The sequence below is a fragment of the Guillardia theta genome, assembly GCF_000315625.1.
Source record: "Guillardia theta CCMP2712 unplaced genomic scaffold GUITHscaffold_11, whole genome shotgun sequence".
Lineage (NCBI taxonomy): Eukaryota > Cryptophyceae > Pyrenomonadales > Geminigeraceae > Guillardia > Guillardia theta.
In genome coordinates, this window is record NW_005434663.1 from 471,021 (window position 1) to 489,250 (window position 18,230).

General features: G+C 49.5%; 8 protein-coding genes across 8 annotated transcripts; 2 read left to right on the forward strand and 6 right to left on the reverse strand.

Moving 5' to 3' along the window:
• Positions 1 to 103: 103 nt before the first annotated feature.
• GUITHDRAFT_150921 (hypothetical protein) lies at positions 104 to 1,295 on the reverse strand. The gene is made up of 8 exons (XM_005838422.1): positions 1,241 to 1,295; positions 1,016 to 1,189; positions 892 to 966; positions 715 to 831; positions 559 to 665; positions 369 to 513; positions 281 to 325; positions 104 to 232 (listed from the first exon to the last, which is right to left on the reverse strand). Exons 2-8 carry the CDS (start codon positions 1,187 to 1,189, stop codon positions 128 to 130), a joined length of 768 nt encoding a protein of 255 aa, XP_005838479.1. The 5' UTR covers positions 1,241 to 1,295; the 3' UTR covers positions 104 to 127.
• On the reverse strand, positions 1,275 to 2,438 carry GUITHDRAFT_150922 (hypothetical protein; the record flags this gene model as incomplete). The annotated part of the gene is made up of 6 exons (XM_005838423.1): positions 2,085 to 2,438; positions 1,814 to 1,951; positions 1,636 to 1,752; positions 1,491 to 1,583; positions 1,401 to 1,435; positions 1,275 to 1,340 (listed from the first exon to the last, which is right to left on the reverse strand). Coding segments are annotated over exons 1-4 (427 nt in total), but the record flags the coding sequence as incomplete, so codon positions are not given.
• Positions 2,439 to 2,934: 496 nt separating this feature from the next.
• GUITHDRAFT_102767 (hypothetical protein) lies at positions 2,935 to 3,416 on the forward strand (the record flags this gene model as incomplete). Its single annotated transcript, XM_005838424.1, has 5 exons — positions 2,935 to 2,947; positions 2,991 to 3,031; positions 3,075 to 3,110; positions 3,157 to 3,282; positions 3,330 to 3,416. The coding sequence occupies 5 exons, from the start codon at positions 2,935 to 2,937 to the stop codon at positions 3,414 to 3,416; spliced, it is 303 nt and encodes a 100-aa protein (XP_005838481.1).
• On the reverse strand, positions 3,408 to 4,245 carry GUITHDRAFT_92624 (hypothetical protein). The gene is made up of 2 exons (XM_005838425.1): positions 4,069 to 4,245; positions 3,408 to 4,020 (listed from the first exon to the last, which is right to left on the reverse strand). The coding sequence occupies exons 1-2, from the start codon at positions 4,224 to 4,226 to the stop codon at positions 3,471 to 3,473; spliced, it is 708 nt and encodes a 235-aa protein (XP_005838482.1). The 5' UTR covers positions 4,227 to 4,245; the 3' UTR covers positions 3,408 to 3,470.
• Positions 4,246 to 8,946: 4,701 nt separating this feature from the next.
• On the reverse strand, positions 8,947 to 10,462 carry GUITHDRAFT_92625 (hypothetical protein). Its single transcript, XM_005838426.1, has 12 exons — positions 10,374 to 10,462; positions 10,272 to 10,321; positions 10,157 to 10,226; positions 10,067 to 10,108; positions 9,948 to 10,018; positions 9,852 to 9,900; positions 9,734 to 9,803; positions 9,603 to 9,685; positions 9,499 to 9,552; positions 9,352 to 9,444; positions 9,132 to 9,292; positions 8,947 to 9,090 (listed from the first exon to the last, which is right to left on the reverse strand). The coding sequence occupies exons 1-12, from the start codon at positions 10,437 to 10,439 to the stop codon at positions 9,015 to 9,017; spliced, it is 885 nt and encodes a 294-aa protein (XP_005838483.1). The 5' UTR covers positions 10,440 to 10,462; the 3' UTR covers positions 8,947 to 9,014.
• An 885-nt stretch (positions 10,463 to 11,347) lies between these two features.
• Positions 11,348 to 15,590, forward strand: GUITHDRAFT_134423 (hypothetical protein; the record flags this gene model as incomplete). The annotated part of the gene is made up of 16 exons (XM_005838427.1): positions 11,348 to 11,380; positions 11,434 to 11,489; positions 11,555 to 11,629; positions 11,780 to 11,833; positions 11,883 to 11,952; positions 12,018 to 12,084; positions 12,136 to 12,194; positions 12,246 to 12,308; positions 12,358 to 12,426; positions 12,480 to 12,533; positions 12,590 to 12,676; positions 12,777 to 13,529; positions 13,639 to 13,790; positions 14,005 to 14,083; positions 14,632 to 14,701; positions 14,881 to 15,590. The coding sequence occupies 16 exons, from the start codon at positions 11,348 to 11,350 to the stop codon at positions 15,588 to 15,590; spliced, it is 2,451 nt and encodes an 816-aa protein (XP_005838484.1).
• Positions 15,591 to 15,884: 294 nt separating this feature from the next.
• Positions 15,885 to 17,678, reverse strand: GUITHDRAFT_102771 (hypothetical protein; the record flags this gene model as incomplete). The annotated part of the gene is made up of 12 exons (XM_005838428.1): positions 15,885 to 15,981; positions 16,028 to 16,158; positions 16,201 to 16,343; positions 16,517 to 16,592; positions 16,644 to 16,716; positions 16,762 to 16,841; positions 16,887 to 16,976; positions 17,040 to 17,102; positions 17,161 to 17,347; positions 17,392 to 17,496; positions 17,542 to 17,612; positions 17,658 to 17,678. The coding sequence occupies 12 exons, from the start codon at positions 17,676 to 17,678 to the stop codon at positions 15,885 to 15,887; spliced, it is 1,137 nt and encodes a 378-aa protein (XP_005838485.1).
• A 157-nt stretch (positions 17,679 to 17,835) lies between these two features.
• Positions 17,836 to 18,230, reverse strand: GUITHDRAFT_85014 (hypothetical protein; the record flags this gene model as incomplete). The annotated part of the gene is made up of 1 exon (XM_005838429.1): positions 17,836 to 18,230. The coding sequence occupies exon 1, from the start codon at positions 18,217 to 18,219 to the stop codon at positions 17,836 to 17,838; it is 384 nt and encodes a 127-aa protein (XP_005838486.1). The 5' UTR covers positions 18,220 to 18,230.

Here is an 18,230-nt window from a genome sequence, read left to right on the forward strand (position 1 = left end):
TTCCCCTTCCCCTTCCCCTCCCCTTGCGTTCCTGTTCTACACAGATTATATCGATGAAAGATGTCAATTTGAAAGGATGATTAACACACGTAATAAAGAATTCGATGAACCAGATGTGATTTGTTCCTCATGCGATTACACAGAGCTGGCTGCTCTTGTTCTGGATCTCCAGTGGCTTCTTCTCAATACTCCCTTTCTTGTTCATCCTTTGCTCCAAACGTAGGAGTTTGACCTGCTCAGCGTAAGTGCTCTGAACCTTGTCCAAGAGTTCATTGCCAACCATTCTCTTCTGACGGCTTTGTTGTTGTTTCAGTTGTTTGGCAACCTAAATAAAACTTCAATCGAGGTGCATGAGAATCAGTCATGACCTGATGCCCTAGCAACGTTCCTCGAAGTTCTGGTGGGATTTTGGCATTGATAGTCGTCGTCCCATCTTGCGTGATGCGAGAAACCATGTCCTTGAGAACTTGCTCTTGACGCTCTCGCTGTAAAATGCTAGCAATCCGACGGTATCTGAACATGATGTGAGTTCAAGAGAAGTTGCAGACCTTGCGTCACCCCCATTTGTGTGCTGTATCAATGGGAGTCAAGCCATCAACGCTCCTTGCGTCCAGCAAGCTTAACAATCTTCTCTCTATCTTTCCAGCCTCCAACAATCGCTCTACCTGCACCACGAGCAAATCAGTCTCCCGAGAATTTGCCTCTCCCACATACCAACACGATATGTCCGAAGGTAACAGAAACATGCAATGGAGTATCATTCAGCCAGTCCCCACACCCCAGATCTGCTCCAGCTCTGTGCATCCTCATCGCCAGGTCAGCATTCCCTTCCTGTAATAGATCAATGGTATCTCATTCACCTACAACCTTTCATTCAGCAAATCTTCTGACCTGGCAGTATTGCAAAAGATTCTCGTTCAGAATCTTCTTCTTATGCTTCAAGATCGTCAATCTCATGTCATTAAACTGTACAACAAAGTCAAATCGCGTATTGCATGCTCTGTCAGCATCTTACAACGGGGCAAGGTGAAAGCGTCAGTTCGATTGGAGTTTTGTCGCCGTTATCTGGAATCGTCACATCCGCCCCAGACTTGAGAAGCAGCTCAGCGGTTGACATATATTGCTTTTGTTTGCTCGCCGCCGTGTGACCATTGCAAGTCACCCAATGGAGTGCAACGCACCCCATCATCTGTCACGACCATCGTCAGCAGCTGGAACGAACGTGCAGAGAGTTGCTTGCATCTTGCTGATTCACGTCGCAGTCATACTTCAAGATCTTTTCTACGAGATCATAGCTCCCGCCCCATGCCGCTGCATGTAACACAGGCAAACAAATATATCTGCCACCAAGTGTCATTTCAATTACAACCAGGATGTTGTCCTCTGCCAAAGGAGTTTGCCTGGGAAATTTGCTCAAATCTTTCCGTGATTTGATCTGTACGGTGTTTGACAAATTTCAGAGATCATAGACAATATATCAGGCATCTCACAAAGTTCTTCATCGTCATCATCCATGGCTCACGACCGCAATGATAACATTTTTCATCTTGAGTGAGTTTCTCGCAGACTGCACACCCCGTGATCTGTTTCATGATTCCATGAGACACATCCCTTGCAGGAACAACTTTTTCACACCATGATCGGTCCCCCCTGATGTTCCAGTGCAGCAAACTCATACTTCTCTATCATGTCTACAACCGCATTCGAGTTGCCTTGGTACGCTCTCTTCACCATCTCATCCAACTCCTCCATCTGGCATGCAGGTCAGGGTCTGGATCTCAACATCGACAGGGGAGCCGTGGCTGCTCATCACCTGCTGCAGTTCAGCAGCAATCTTGTGGGCGCGCCTGACTGCGATCCACAACCTCCGACGGCGACAACTGTCACAGTCACATACACCATCGATGAGCTGCCTCCTCATCAGCCTCATCCTTTCCGGAGAAGAATCCTCCTGATTGCATCACAGATTAAGAAGAATGCTTCTGAGTGCATCGCAGATGAAGAAATTGGATCAAGGAAGAACAAAAGAGCGAGAAACGCGAGGAGATTCTGATCTGGAAAGGTATACAACAAAGATAACATACCAACTCGAGATCAGCTTGAATCCTGATGACCTCTGGATCATCGTTTGCATTATGTACATCAACAGTGTTTTTAGCGCGAGGATCGATGTTGGCCATTCTCACACTAAGAGATTGAACAAGTCACTCGATTTACGGCGAGTCACTGCAGTCAGGGGGAGAACTGCATCAGCTTTGTAGGTAAGGAAGCGGCTGCCCCGGGGATGATGAGCTTCATTCAGTTGAAACCCTCGGCGTTGAGCATGCGACTTGCAGGACTGACCGAGACTGCTGGCAGTGGAGAGACGAACGAGAATGAGGTGGTGGAAGTTGATCAGGGCGAAGGGGGCAGAAAGCAAGACCAGGACATGGCAGTCTGAGGCAACCGTTATGCTTCTACTCATCAAAAAAAGGCAGCAACTGAAGCATAATTACCGCGACTCTGCGTTTTTCTCTAGCTTCAGGATTTGAGTAAACTTTGTTTCAGTGGCTAAAATGCGCACAAGGGCGTTGGCGATGGTTGCAGACTTGACGGGCCAGTGAGACTTGGCTCGTCATCACCAGCATCATCATGCACATGACGATACGTCATGTCTGCTTGCTCGTCTTGAGCTTTTCTGCTCTTTTCTCCGAGGCAGCAACTGGTGGCTTGATTCGAGAACGATACAGAACAGATCGCAGTTGTAGCCTGTCGTCGTTCTCACAGGCAGATCTTCAGCCCTATGAAGCTTGCTCTGTGCTCCCCTTGAACGGAGAGAACAAGTTCGGTCGCATTTTGATCCAGTTTGGAGAGACTGATTGCCAGGTATCTTCTTTCTACCCAATAGGTCTGGTGGTAACACGCAAGTCATGCCTTCCAGTTTGAACTTCAGCAATGCCTTCCAAATGTATGCTATGTCTTGAGGGATTTTTCCGCTCTACTCCCTAAAGACCTGAACCTCACATCTTTGCAAACTCCATCGAACATTCCGGTGCTTTTGCTCTTCATTACGAGCCCTCCTGATTCCTTTGCAGATCAACACTGGAATCTTTCGAAACATCTCCGTCGAGGTAAAACAGAAATCCTGACAAGAAATTTCTCGCTCATAGCTTGCAGGGAGCCAACTTCATTCTGTCTGATGAGGGCATTTTCCTTTCCCCATCATCTGATAACATCATCATCCGCTATTCCACCAAGTCGTGTGCGGAATTTTACCAGCACCATGGACGAGAATGGCCGCAGGTGAGACATTCTTAGCGAAGTCTAGCAGCTGACTGTCGCTGTATCAGATATGCAGTGAGCCCATGGGGCTGCTGAGCAACGTCTATCCTTTATATCAAACGCTTGACAGCATAGGATGCCAGGCGAATCTTTAACTTCAGGTTTATTCTATCTACAGATCTTGTCCATGTATACATTTAAAGTGCTCATCAATCTTCCGCCTCCAATGCATTCAGCGATGCAGAAGATTCTGCTTCCTTCGCTATGGCGTAGGTGGACGATGACTTGAGAATCCCTCTGCCTTTGCCGCTGCCCCCTGGTCCCTGCCATGGAGTTGTGCCTTCCAGCTCGTTCCCATATGTGCGGTCGGGCACAGGCTCTTGGTGGGTGGCGGCATCGGGATACAGCAAGAGGATCTTTGCCTGACGCTTCATGAGCTGCTCTGACTCATACTCGTTGCCAATGGCCGAGAGGACGCTAGCAAGTGTTGCCAGCGCATGGGCGTACTGCGGGTGGTTCCAGCCATAACAGATATGCCGGATCATCACTGTCCGCCGAGCCATCGCCTCAGCCTTGTCGTAGGTTCGTTTCTGAAAGTAGAGCTCAGCGAGGCCTTGAGTGATCATGGCGACCGACGGATGGTTCGAGTGGTTGAAGCTCTCGCAAGCTTTCAGCCCCTGGTAGAGATAGGACTCTGCAGACTCGTAATCGCCTTGACTGACACAGACTTGGCCTATGATGCCGAGCACGTCCGTGAAACTGCAAGCAGAGTTAGGAAACAGAAAGCCCTGCTCATGATATTCTCACTCGCTTCTCGTCTCCTGCAGGATACTCTCTGCAAGATCCTTCTCCGACTGAGGAAGGTCCTTCTGAGCCCTGACGTTCTCATACACGTCCTCCGCCGCGATGAGAAGGTCGGAGTAGCTCTTGAACGCGCGCTCTAGGTATGACCTCGCCGTGTTCATGAGAGCAAAGTCTCTCTCCCCGTTGTTCCACCTCGCCCGGTACAACTTGGCAAGAGACACTTGCAGGCCCGTGATTCGCATCCGCATCGCCAAGCTGGATTCAACCACGTCCTTGGGCTGATCCACCATCTTCTTGTAGATCTCTGACGCCTCCAAGGGTCTCCCAACGTTTGCAAAGAAGTCTGCGAGCCGCTGAGCAATCTCAAGAAATTCTGAGGGCTCAGGGTGGGTCTTCTCAAAGTTCTTGATCCCTTGGAGCAAGCCGTGTGCCGCATCCAGGTGCAGGTCGACGGATCTATAGAACCTCCGAAGGTCGAGAGAGTAGGGCGCGTTGTTCTCATCCGAGAGTTTGTGGAAGGCAGTGAAATTGTTGATGGTAGAGATTAGTTCGAGCCATGCTTCCCCATTCATCCATTGCCTGACAAAACAAGTTAGTGAATGAAGTTGAAATGAGGTGATGGAGACCAGGCTTCCTCCTCCAATCGTCTTCGTCCAAGCGTGAGAGTACGGAGATATCCTGCTATCTTTCTGTGCATGTCACATTTCTCCACCTTTGATGGAAGATAACGGAATTCCACAGCACTCCGCAAGAGTTGGTGGGAGAAATTCACCATCCCATTGTGCCAAACCCAACAACTTCGAGTTGTTGAGAAAAAGTGATTCAAACTTATCCTTGAAATGTCTTGGAAGATGATCAGAATCTCCTGTTCAGCAATACCCCAACGACTGGCCCAGATGATGCATAGAACTCTTCTAAGAAAGTTTGAATGCAGCGCGTCAAAGTATTGCTCCCATCTCCACAATACGTAGTCAAAGAACGAAACCAGATCCTGTGCTTGTAGCAAAAGCATGTAATCTGCTGCTTCGCTTGATCTTCCAGCCTGGTCCAGGATGCACAGCTCGTCGGCAAGCTGAAGCAAGAAGAGAATGTTGCCAGACAAGTGATGCTCGAGCATGGAGTTCACAGTAACAGGGTCCATCGGTTTGTACTTTCTGTGGAGAACATATCTCTCCACAATCTCTGCTCTCGTCTCTAGATCCAACGATACCCAATCCCTTCCTTTGTCGAATAAGCCAAGCTCGTAATACGGCCAACCTCTAGATAGAAGAGAATCCAAAACAGCCCCCGGAGAGGAAGTAATGACTGTCCTCACTTCTGCTGGAAAGAATTTTGGCAACCACTGCAAGTCAAAAGCGTTTCCGAATTCATCATCCACCTGGTCTAGGCCGTCTATGATCAGCACGACCCTTCCTTTGCTGGCTGCCATGTTGATCCAAACCGTCAGCTCCTTCTGCCACTCCTGGGGGGTCGTACACTTGGGGATCTTCTCCTCCAAATGGAATCTCTCCTGTATTGACTTCATGATGAAGTAGCAAATTCTCTGATAGTTTCTGCTCTCATTGTGACATCCCACGTGATATAAAATCCACAGACCTTGAGGAAGGTACGAGCGGAATTCAGAGACGTAGTTTGAGACCAGGGAGGTTTTGCCGACACCAGGTGGAGCGACGAGGAGGAGGGGGTGAGTGAGATGCTTCCTCGTGTCTAGATGGCCGTGGATCTCGTCATACCAGTCGTTGACTGAGACATAGGATCGCCTCCGGGAAAGCGAATAAGCCGAATGAGCGTTGATGTCGCGGATGAAGTCAATCTTGATGTGATCGTTCACTTCTGGAATGTCCCGCACAATCGCATCCTTCAAGTCATCATGCGCCTGACGAACAGAGTTCATGGGGTCGAAGTAATCTTCGAGCACTTGCATATGTGTTTGCCTCATCCTCTCCCTCAACGCATCGAGTTTCTCGTCTTCATCTGAGTCCAGCGCAATGAAGTGAGGACGCAGCTTTTCGTCGACAGCATCGCCGTAGCTCTTGTCTCTGAAGTAAAAAAACACTCGACCCCCCGCTGCCTGCACATTAGACATGACGGCTCGCTCGAAAAGTATTTCAGCCATACTGAGCGCATGGAAGCTGGACAATCTCAGCTCGGAAAGCCACGATCTTTGCTTTTCCACTTCATGCAGACTCTCACTGGGCGGAACCCATCCATACTTGCCTCCGATCCAAAAGAGGAAATAGTTGCAGTCGTCTACTTCGTCCAACGCGTAGTGCAGTTGTTCGAACTCGCATGCTTCGTCTGAGTTGGCAGTCTGCCAAAACAAGTCCACCGGCGAAAACGCGACCCCTCGTTCGAAACATAGATGCATCAGAGATGGATAAACGTGCCGAGCAAGATCTCTCCTCTCCTCGATGAAATCCCGAAAGCTGGTATGAATGAAAACCCTTGCATGTTTGTTGGGATGCTGAAACTCTCGTCCTGCAACTTCTAGCGAGTCATTCAGCTTGTGGTGTTGATGCGAAGTCCACCATGACAATGACACGCTCCTATCAATGGACCTGCTCTCGTCCAATGGATCCGTCATGATGCTTTCACTCTCGTCAAGCAGCTTCTCATCCTCCACGTCCAATATCTCCACTTGTCGTTTGTGTGCAACAGCCCCGGAGGCTTTCGATTCCTGTACAGGTGGCACACGAAGAAGCTCTTTCTCTGCAACTGCTCTCTCAACATCAGCCAACTCCGGAGAAAACAGCAACGCATCTTCTACTTCCTTAGAGTGCTGCTTCCTTCTTTGGTCCTGATTCCTTTGCTCCTTCCTGAGCTGCTCCCGCAACTTCCCTTTCTCGCTCATAGCTCCTCGTATTTTTCTTGGATCATACCTAGACCCTGTCTCCTCTAGCGGAGAATTGAACGAGGCAGCTGACGACGGGCGAGATCGAAGCTTGACGGCAGAGCAAGTGACAATACCCTGACGGAGAGGAGAGGACTGGTCTTCCATCTGCTTTTCTAGCTCGTTGGCAAGATCCATTGGTGTCGCTCTGGAGGAGCAGGAAAGTCAGTGACTGGAGGATCGTACAAGACAAGGACCTTCGTTCCTCCCTAGGAGATTCTCTATCCGGAAGGATGACGAACTCAACGATGATACTTCCAGGCTTGATGCCCTTGATCTTGATCTGACTGACTGGTATCCCAAGTGCCTTTGCCGTGTCTTGAATGAACAGCTCTTCGAACTTCACCCTGTCCTTAGGGTTGGATATATCCCGAAAGTTCGCGTCCAGTTTCATTTCAATTTCTGCAGCATCTAATTCAAACACGGAATCGCTCAGGTGCGAGTTTTCATTGTAGCCCAGCGACAGGCTATGGACAGAAGTCTCTGTTTGTTGAAATGAAGCGAATGTTTGATATTCCGAACTTTGAAGAGAATCAGAATTCACGTTCATGTGATGCTGCTGCACTTGGGAAGCAAATATTTCCAGTTGCGCGATGCGAACTTTCAAGTCATTGTTCTCTTTCTCTAGTTCTGACTTATCACCTTTGAGTTGTTCCACCTCTCTTTGTAATTTTGGAGCTAAATCAGCCAATTCGTATATCTTTACGCGTTCAGATCTGTCTTTTTCAATCTTCTCATTTTCAATTCTCCGGCGTTCCTCGATCTCCTGCAGGTTGAGCGTTTCCTGCTTTGATTTCTTGCCATCTAGAAGATCCTTCAAGTTCGGATCAGTCATCATGAATGACTTAGCTTCCTTCACATAATCTGAAAATGGAACTCTATTGAATGCTTGCAAGTTCTCATTTCTCCTTTCGATATCAGCATTTGTGTCCAACTTGACTTGTTTGATTTTCAAGCCATCTGCCAGATCAGAAATATGCTGCAAGAAGTCAATGTTCTCTGACATCATATCACGTTGTTTGTTGATCAAGTCTAAAATGACAAGCTCGTAATTTTCAATCAAAGTAGATGCTATCGCATTCCTTTCTTGTTCCAAGGTCTGAATATCTTTTCGCAGTGATTTTTCTTGAGTACTGATCTCAAGTTTGGCAGAGTCAACCTCCAATTTGAGGAGATGATTGTTTGCTCTCAAGGACTTGACTTCCCGGACGAGCTCTTCTTCGTTTGCCTTGATTCTAGCATACTGCGCGTCTAGATAGGCTGTTTGTATGCTGCCTTCAGTTTCGACATCCACTGCACGCTTTTTGGCTGCTTTCGCAGAGTCACGGTTCTTGAGAGACTGTATCGCAACTTTTTCTCTCTCGGACTCTGTGATAGCGACGCGGCGAAGTGCTTCATCTCGTTGCGCTTTGAGATCTTGTACCTCTGACTCAAGCTCAGTGATGTATTCCAGCCTTTGTAAGACATTGGTGCTAGCACCACAGCCCATGGAGTCTGTGCCCTGAAAAGAGAACCGCAGAAACTTCTTCTTCCTACTGGCTCGCCATGTCCGAACCTCCTTCTCTCATTCTTCCTCTCACCTGCCTCTCATTGCGCATCCCCTTGCTTGCTCAATCTCATGAACAACAAGCCAGCACCACCCCTTGGGGAGGAGCATACCCACCACCCCCATTTCTCTCTTGTTCATGCTAGTACCCCCTACTCCTCTCCAACGGTAATGGTGCATGAGGGAGATGATTTTGCCGGCCAGCCGCTCTTCTGAGGCGGGTCAACCGGGAACAGCCGGTTTCTGCCTGGCCCGTCACCGGCTTCAGTAACGCCGGGTTGAACCACTCGACATAATGCCGAGCGGCAACCCCGGAGCAGTGGGAGTCGCGGCGAGAGGCTGGGCGGATCTGTGGCCCTGAAGGCCGCGCTACTAAGCTAGACCGCGTACCACGGTATAACTTTCAGGCCCGAACTTGATTTCAGTGACTCAGTGACTCTGAACTGTATGACAGTGATCGCACCAACCGTAATATTTGTTGAACCTCTAGCAGCAGCCATGTGCAATAATCATCTAAAGAAGTCCAGCAGCCTGAAGAGCCGCCTTAAGCTGTGGCTCATTCTCAGCCTTCATAGGAGTCATGGGCAATCTGCATCAAGTAAGTTCTTCTACGACTATGATGAAACAGACCTGGTATTGTTCTTCCACTTGCCCATCATGGCTCCAGCAGCCTTGCAAGGGATAGGATTGGTCTCACAGAACATTGCCTTGCAAAGCTTGTAGAGCTCAGAGTGCAGCTGTTGGGCCTTCTTGAGATCTCCGTCCTTCATGGCCTTACAAAGATCAGCAACCTGTTTTTGAAATCAGAGAAACAGAAGGTAGCAGGTTGAACTACAAGACGAACAGACACCTTGCGGGGGGTAAGGTTTGCCGCTACAGAGACCACACCCTTGGCTCCGATGCTCATGAGGGGAACAGTGAGAGAGTCATCTCCTGAGAAGATCTACGAAAATTGTCAGCTGCCCTCCGACAAGGTCTACAGTCTGCGATTGATGACCTGGATGCCGCAGACAGAAGAGATCTCAGAGGAGAAATCCACGGAGCCCGTAGCCTATCGTAATTCCACGATTAAGGACCACACACATTTGACATCTCTTTGACCTCCTTCACAGCACAGATGGTCGGACAGTCGTTGTACAACTTGGCAATGGTGGCAGAGGTGAGACCTCCACCTCCGCAACGTCCTTTGATCGCAATCAGTGTGTGCAAGCATCACATCGCACTTCGCTCACCCGGAATGTTGTACAGCATCACTGGGATTCCAACATCAGCCACAGCCTTGAAGTGCCCGTAAAGGCCATCCTGTTGTCCAGTCATCCCAAGGAACTGAAACCAAGCATCATCTCAGACCTGGGTTGGCTTGTTGTAGTATGGGATGACGCTCAAGACGCAGTCAGCCCTGTTCCCATTGAAGTCAGAAACGTTTACTCACAAGGTAACTAGTACCCGATCTCCTTGCACCACTTGGTGAACGCAACCACCTTCTTGGTGCAGTTTCCACCGGCTCCAGCGACCACCTGAGGCAATCATTAGAATCAAGCTAGAAGATATTTCCAGTAATTTACATGGCATCGCTTGTTTGCCTTCTTGACAACAGTCTCGATGACCTGAGACAAAGTCACTCCCTTGGCTTTCAGATTGACGATTTACAGTACCTTCTTGTTCTCCTCCTCGGTCAAGGTAGGAGATTCTCCTGTCGTCCCACATGGCACAATGCCAGCAGTACTGCCTTTTGTTAGCAATGAGGAAAACATCAGCATGTAAACATACCCCTCAGCAATGTGCCATTCCACGAGCTCCTCGATCTTGGCATAATCGACCTGAGCATATTTGAGTCAGATAAGCGATCCTTGTCGTTAAAAAAGGAGCTACCTCATCGTTGTCAGTGAAAGGAGTGATCAGAGCAACATAGGAGCCTGCAAGCTCGAACTTTGCCATCCTGGGTTTCTTATTCTCAATCTAAAACCGAAATTTGTTCACAATGAGATGAAAATCACATGTCATGCAGATTTTGGAACATCATCACATATATTGTTTAAACATGCATAGAGAGGTGAACACGGATCATGGGATTGGAAAGGAGAAATTAACAAAACTAGCTAAACTGTGGATCCAGGAGTTGAACATTGCGAATACATGTAAGCTGGTCTCATATCCCGATGAAACATCCTGGAGCATGCTTCTTATCTCCTTCTAGCATTTTCCCCTCATTCCCAGCGTCCCGTGCTGCCTCCTGCCCCCTTACTCTAATCGCATCTCGCTTTGTTTCGCCTCCTCTCCCTGCATCCTCGGAGACACGCGTCTGACTCCAGTCCTGCAAAAACAAAAAAAAGAAAGAAAAAGAATTGGATTGGATGAAAACAAAGAAAAAAATCTACGAAATTATTGATTCCAATTTGAAGTTTTACGCCAAATAGATTTCAAATTGGACAGGGTGCTGTTTCACAGTTTCGAATCTGGATTAACAAAAGATTGGTATGGGGTTGGTCAAATGTTACACAACGAATACAATAATGAGATAGATCGAACATCGAAACAAACATGGAGAGGACAAGACCCTTCGACAACCTCTCCGATGATCTCATCAAAACATCAGCTCGTCTTCACAAGTTTCCTTCATGTATCATTTCAAAAATCCAGACTCTTTTGAGAGAGTCTGAAGAAGTTCATGGGAGGAGTTACGAGGAGACTGGTTTGAGAGATATGCGATAAGGTTACGAGAGATTGAGGGCAGTTGGAAGGGTTTGAGCAGAACAGCAAAGAGGAAGCTAGCAAACAGTGTCAAATGTTCAGTGACATTATGTTTGTGTTTTCCAGAAGTTCTTTCCTTTCGAAACCTCACTCCAATGAGTGATACAGCCGTCAATTATCATCTCATGGTATCCACATTTCAAATCTCGCTTCTCGCGTGCTCATTGGTATTCTCGAACAGGATGCTCCAGATGGGGCACTGCCATGCTCCCGCGTCAAGCTATCAATCGAGTGCAAGTAAGTTTGTTCGTTTTGACATCACCTCCTCAGTACTGCAGCTCTTCTCATTGACGCCTTGCCAGATCCTTGAGGAACATGGACACGTTTAGCAAATCTGACCCGTTCGTGGTGATTGAACTGAAGGACAAGCAGGGAAGGTGGGACCTTGTTGATTGGTTGTCTTGGAGAGCCGCTGACAGTTCGACAGGTGGAAGGAAATCGGACGAACTGAAACTATCTACAACAATCTTAACCCGAGGCATCTTAATGAAGCTTACGTGGGCACAATAGCTCTAATCATCTGATAGATTCGCTACCACCATCGAGATGGATTATTTTTTCGAAGAGATGCAGCATTTGAAGTGAGTAGCCTGGAGAAAGCTAGATGACTCTGATTTTGAATGATAACAGGTTCAGTGTGTATGACGAAGACAACAAATCGAGGAAACTTTCGCAACAAGACTTCATCGGATCTTGCGAGGTGACATCTCTTTTCCATCGTTGTGGCAATGGTGGATCGAGATGTCTCCTTAACGATGATTTCAGTCAAGTCTGGGAAGTATCGTCGGGTCAAAGTCAAACAGTCTCTCTGCGCCGCTGAAAGGAGAGTCGGGTAAGAAACAAACCAGCAGGCAATGTGACTCATGTAATATCGCGTACCCAGGTGCAGATGAGAAGAAATACGGTGCGATTCGCATTCTGGCGGAAGAAATCAAAGGCTTTGTAAGACTTTCAGAGTAGACAAATGTTTCTGGGCCCTGAGAGAACTTTCAGAACGACTGCATCCGTCTGCGCGTTGCAGCTTCAAAGGTGCAGACGAAAGATTGGTTCGGGAAGGTGAGGGTGTAGAGGAGAGCAACAGAGTTGAATAGGTGAATGTGAACAGGGGGATCACTACCTAGTTTTCAAAAGGCGACGAGTGGACGGGGAGTATGAGATGGTGTGGAAGACTGAGGTAAGCATTAGGGTGGTACAGCTTCTAGTCTTGTTGTTGAACCTTTCTTTCAGGTCATCAAGAACTCTAAGGATCCTTCATGGCAGCCTATAGAGATTCCTTTGAAGGTAGATGAACTTCGATAGCCGATCCTTTGATTCTGATGGAATGATCCCATTTGAAGAATTTCAACTCGGGAGACAACAGTGCGAATATTGTGATTGAGTTGTGGGATTGGAATGCTGTCTCAAAGCATGATTATCTTGGAAAGGTAGACTTCTCATTCGTGGCCTATTGCTTCCTGATGCTCCCTCTTTACATTTGTCTGCTTTCTTCATTTACACGGGAATGATATTTCCTATGCTCTCCAGGTCTCGACAAACACGATGGAACTTCTCAAAGCCCCAAAGAATTTCCCCTTCACAAAACCAGAGTCAAAGAATCCAAACAAGGACAGGGGGCAACTTGTGGTCAGCCTGGCTGAGATCTACCATCCCCCATCTTTCCTCGAGTACATAGCCGGAGGTTGCGAGATCAACGTGATGGTCGCCGTCGACTTCACTGCAAGCAACGGCAACGTCAACCTCCCTAACTCCCTTCACTACATGAACCCAACAGGCTGGAATGACTACCAGAAGGCCATTGTTGCTGTTGGTGAGATCCTCGAGAAGTACGATGCAGACAAGCAGTTTGACGTGTTCGGCTTCGGCGCTCGCCTCCCCAATGGCTCCGTATCTCACTGCTTCTCCCTCAATGGCGATGCTTCCAACCCGAGCGTTTTGGGGGTGCAGGGCATTCTGGACGCATACGCTGCATCCCTGTCGAACGTAACGCTCTTCGGTCCCACCAACTTTGCTCAGGTCATTCGCAATGCAGACACCATCTCTCGTTCGTATCCTGTCGAGTCGCAGAAGTACACAGTCTTGCTCATCCTCACCGACGGGGAGATCACGGACATGGCGGAAACAACTGAGGCGATCATCGACGCCTCTAACTCTCCCCTCTCCATTGTCATCGTTGGCATTGGGCCCGCAAACTTCGACAAGATGAACACGTTGGACGGAGACGATGAGGTTCTTACCAGTGAGAGGACAGGGAAGAGAGTCTCGAGAGACATTGTGCAGGTCAGCTCCTTCCCACCTGGTCCCCACCACTCGTCGATCTTGTCTCTCGATGTCCATCATCTCCCTCCCTGGCTTGACAGTCAAATTTCCTGTCTGACTTTCGATACAGTTTGTGGCTTTCAGAGAGTTGGCAAGCAATGGTCCTCTGCTGGCCAAGGAAGTTCTCCATGAGATTCCGGATCAGCTGACATCCTACATGAAGTCAAAGAACCTCCGACCGAAGAAGAAGCCTGTTGTGGAGTCTGTCTGGACTGTGGACATGTCACGGCAGCAATCTTTTAGACCCAACGACAACATTCCCATGAGCAACGTGAAAACTCTCTAGACGTCCGGTGCTTCAGAGCTCGCTGACACTTCGCGCGCAGCGGGCTCCTCTGTCCACCATGCCTTCCATCGCTGAAGCTCTGCCTCCTCCCCCTCCTCCCCCGTTGATCCCGTGCAAAGAAGCTGACTCGCAATGTGACAACTGACGCAGGTATGGAAGCTCCCTTCCACCTGGCTGGGAGGAGGCCATCGATCCAAGCTCTGGAAGGCCATACTATGTTAACCACATGGTAAGTCTCCGCCGGTCGAGGCTCTGGGGCAGTACTGGTGGCTGACAGTCCGTTGCACCGTCCAGACCAAGACAACTCAGTGGGACCGCCCGCACTGATCGACTCGCCATATTTACCGTAGTAACCCGGGGCCCGGGCTCGTAAAAACTTCAAAACTTGAAACTCTGGCATACCGGCGAACTTCGGAAGCAAACGGGAGTCAAGTCCTGATTGTCCTCGTAACTGATTTTCAACTTAACTTTGAGTAAAGAGAAACGAAGTAGGAGTGATCATCCAAGTGCCCGCCGCCGGGCCGATCGGCGGGGGCCCCGGCTGGAGTGGATCCGGGCTCCGGCAGCGGCCCGGGTGGGCCCGGCCGGTCGGGCCCCGGCGTTTCCGAGGCACGCGTCATCGGAAACACCGAGATGAGATTTTCTTTCTTTTAGTGAGACTCGTACTGATCTATTACTCATCACTCACCTACCCCACTTCCTGCAGAAGTGGATTGTTGAACGCTGAGGGACGTGATTTGCCATGCCGCTGAAGCCAGCCGATCGATGCGGATGCAGGTGAGGGGAGTAGAAAGCGTGCGGGGAGAAGTGCAGGAAGGATCGCAGAGCTCTTGTGCGAAAGAGAGCGGTGTGAAGAGGGTGTTGATTGGGACACAGAGAGATGCGAGTTCAAATTGATTGCCTGTCTTCAAGAGTCTTCACTCTCCGTTCCCTGCTTGTGTCGATTCACCTTGAAGTACCTGCTTTTACCTCGCTTGATGAAAATGATCCACACCCACTGACTTGTCCTCTTCAGCCTCTGTGCAGGACCAGAGGGATGCTGTCAGATTTGCTGTGGTCCTCCAATCTCTTTCGCTGTTCGGGGAGTTTGCACCATCCTCTTGCTCGACTATCTCATCGTTGCCATCGCCAGCGGCGTGCAGTTGAAGGCGAACGACTGCTGCAAGACCTCGGCAGACTCAGTGATAATCATCGGCATCATCTTGGGGATTGTGGGGTGCATGATATACCTATTCGGTCTCGTGAGACTTAACAGCGACACTACGTCGGCTTCGATCTTGTTCCACCTCCATATGGTATTCACAATCTTCTACGAACTTTTCGACATCTGTTACACACCAGGTTTGTCGAAGAGTAAGAGAGATAAGGATCCAACATTCGATCTCTACTGCAGCATGACTTGTGCGGCAAACAATACCAACGCATGCCGAGCTTTTCGAAATGAAACCTGCAATTACCGTTCCTCATCTCCTGCTGCAGTCATCGGTGTCATCATCCAACTCTTCATCAAGCTCTACTGGGGTTACATCCTGTGGAGCTACTGGGTGAGGATGAAGACTGGAACACTCGATGGCGGCCTGGAAGGGAATGGGTATGGCATGCAAGCTGCCGCTGCTGTACCAGCCACGTCAGCCCCCATGGCGATCCCAGCGGATTCTATCCCCATGGCGATCCCTGTCGCACGTGCAGAAGCGACTCCGATCGCCCAGCCGGTTACACAAGATACAGAAAACTAAGCAATCCATGACGATACAGAAGAGAAAGGGAGGAACTGCAAGGTTTGCCACAAGGGAAAATGGCAGAGGGGATCGCGAGCATGCTGAATCTATTTGTATGAAGTTGTTCCTAGAGGCTCCAAGAATATCAAGCTCCGTGTTCAGTGCTGACGATCCTGTACTGATCCTATTCTGCTTGGGCTATGCAACTTGCATTAACTTCGAATGGAATTTCGGATGAATGAAATTGATTCGGATGCAGCAGGTCTTGATACTGTGTTGCAACAATTTCGTCTCCGATTGAGATGCTGCAACTCAATCTACATCGATCTGGTCGCCTTCAAGGTCCAACCCAGCAAATGGATCGAAGGAGCCGGCAAAGAACGCAGCCAGCATATCATTCGGCTCACACCTGAAAAGAAAATCATGGCAAAACACTCCACACATCCTCCTCTTACTGAGCAGCTCCATTCTGCTCCATCAATGACTGCAAAGACTTTCGTCGAAAGACCATGACAGTGTCGAGGAAGAGAGGCCAGCAGGGCAGCCTAATCACCTCGACCTCCTCGAAGGAGGAAGTAACGGCCTCCTTGAAAGATGTGTGAGCAGACTCAGAGGTGCTCTCAATCACCTGGAACTCTTGCGAGAAGCTCTGGCCGTGATCGCCTAGCTCCGGGGTGTACCCGCCCCAAGTCCTTCCTTTCCATTCTCCCACAAGGATGAGAAACTCTCCTTCGTACTCGTCCAGAGACTTCAAACCGAACGATCCCTTCCCTGGTGGTAGACGTCAGGACGAGACAGACGGAGAGGGAGGGGAGGTGGGGGGAGGGGATGGGCTGAGGAATGGGAACAAGAGGGCAACGACCAGAAGAGGAACAAGTGGAGGGCTCACAGGGAGGAAGGTTGGGGAGGGGAAAGGAGGGAAGTTCAAGAGCGATTCCACCAACCGAGGAAGTCAGGCCACATGAGGAGGAGGGTCCTGTCTGGATGCTCTTTGACCTTCTCAGCACCACCCAGCAAGACCTGTAGAGTGAGTGACTGTCTGTCTCGACAGCTGCATCGATGTGGCCAGACCTCACCAAAACACTCGCTCGGATGCAAACCACATTGTCCCATATCACCTTCTTCTGAACTTAGCTCTTCCGACCTGACAAAAGTTTCATCGTAGCCAATTCTTGCGATGACCTCTTACCACTCTTCGCTGTTGAACGCCAGGATGTCACAACCCCGTTTTGTCAAGATGTCTGCCCAATACCCCGTGCCACAGCCGATCTTAAAAGACTGAGATCAGACCAAACGATTCACGTGTTTTGTTACCTCAATCAATGGAGAATATGAGGAGATTTTCTGCAGCGCAGCTTCACATGGGATACTCCATGCATAAACTCTTCGAAGGACAAGACTTTCCTAGCACAAGTCTCATCAGCAGCCTCGTCGCTTGACAGCTTTGCTGGAGACATTCATTCGCACCTTCGTGAACGCATTCAAAGTATTGATGCTGAGGCATTCGCAGACTTCAATCTGAGCAAGCAGCTAACAACTCAAGTTTCAGCAACCTCTTTGAAACCCCTTAATGTATCAATCTTCCCACCTCAGCGCAGTATCGTTTTGCAAGCGTCATGTAGGACATTCGCAGTTTGTTCTCTGCTCCATCCGATCCAGCGACTGCATAACAAACAGCATCATCGCTCTCCCACAAGAAGGCAAAGACTACACCATCCGTGCTGAAGTCCAGAAGGGAGGGGTCGAGTTGTGGCAGGTAGGAACCATAGAGTACCCTGAGGGAAAATTGAGCTACTGCTGGCACCTCTGCCAGCTTTACCTCGATGCACCTTCAGGCAGCACAGAAACGTCAAAGGGCCACGCTGCTTCGCACCCCTTAAATGCCTGCGTGTCTCGCAAAGGATGATTCAGCACATCCGCCAGCCTTTCTCTCTGTCAGAGCATGCCGAAGAGCAGAGTAAGATCTCACCACATGAAGATGAAGCTGAGGGTCTGACAAGCGATCTCTCCTTGGGCCTCAAGCTTGTGGTCATACTTCACCTGTCATGGTGATGAGACAGCTCAATCCCCAGCTCAATTGCTGACCGTGGACTCGATAATCCCCATCTTGTTTTGATCGATCTTAGGCTGAAGTTGCAGGAGCAGACCTGCAGGATTTTTCAGCGTTGCAAGCCCGAGGGGAGCGAAGCTGCTCACATCGCCAAGGTGAGAACCCCTTGCATTTTGAGCATTCACATCTCCCAAACCTTCCTAAAATTCGTGGTCAGTCCTCCTCGGAGTCGGAGGGGAGGCCGGCGGCCCTGCGCTGAGCCTTCTTCTTCTCGAGCTTCTTCTGATCGCGGGCAGACAGCTTCTTCTCCTTCTTGACCTTGATCACGTTGCCGAGCGAGTCCATCACCTCATCAGGAGCCTCGTTGGCGCTCGCGTCGATCTTCTCGTCCGCAGCGACCTCTCCCTCGCGCCGCAGCTCTCCGTTCTCAACCACCCAGCGCTCGGGGCAGAGAGCCTCGGTGAACTCGCGGTTGTGGGAGATGAGAACAACTCCTCCTCCGTACTTGCGGATGGCTCCAGCCAAGGCGCCGAGGGAGTCGCGGTCGAGGTAGTTGGTGGGCTCGTCCATGACCAGGATATGAGGATTGTTCCACATAGCACCAGCGA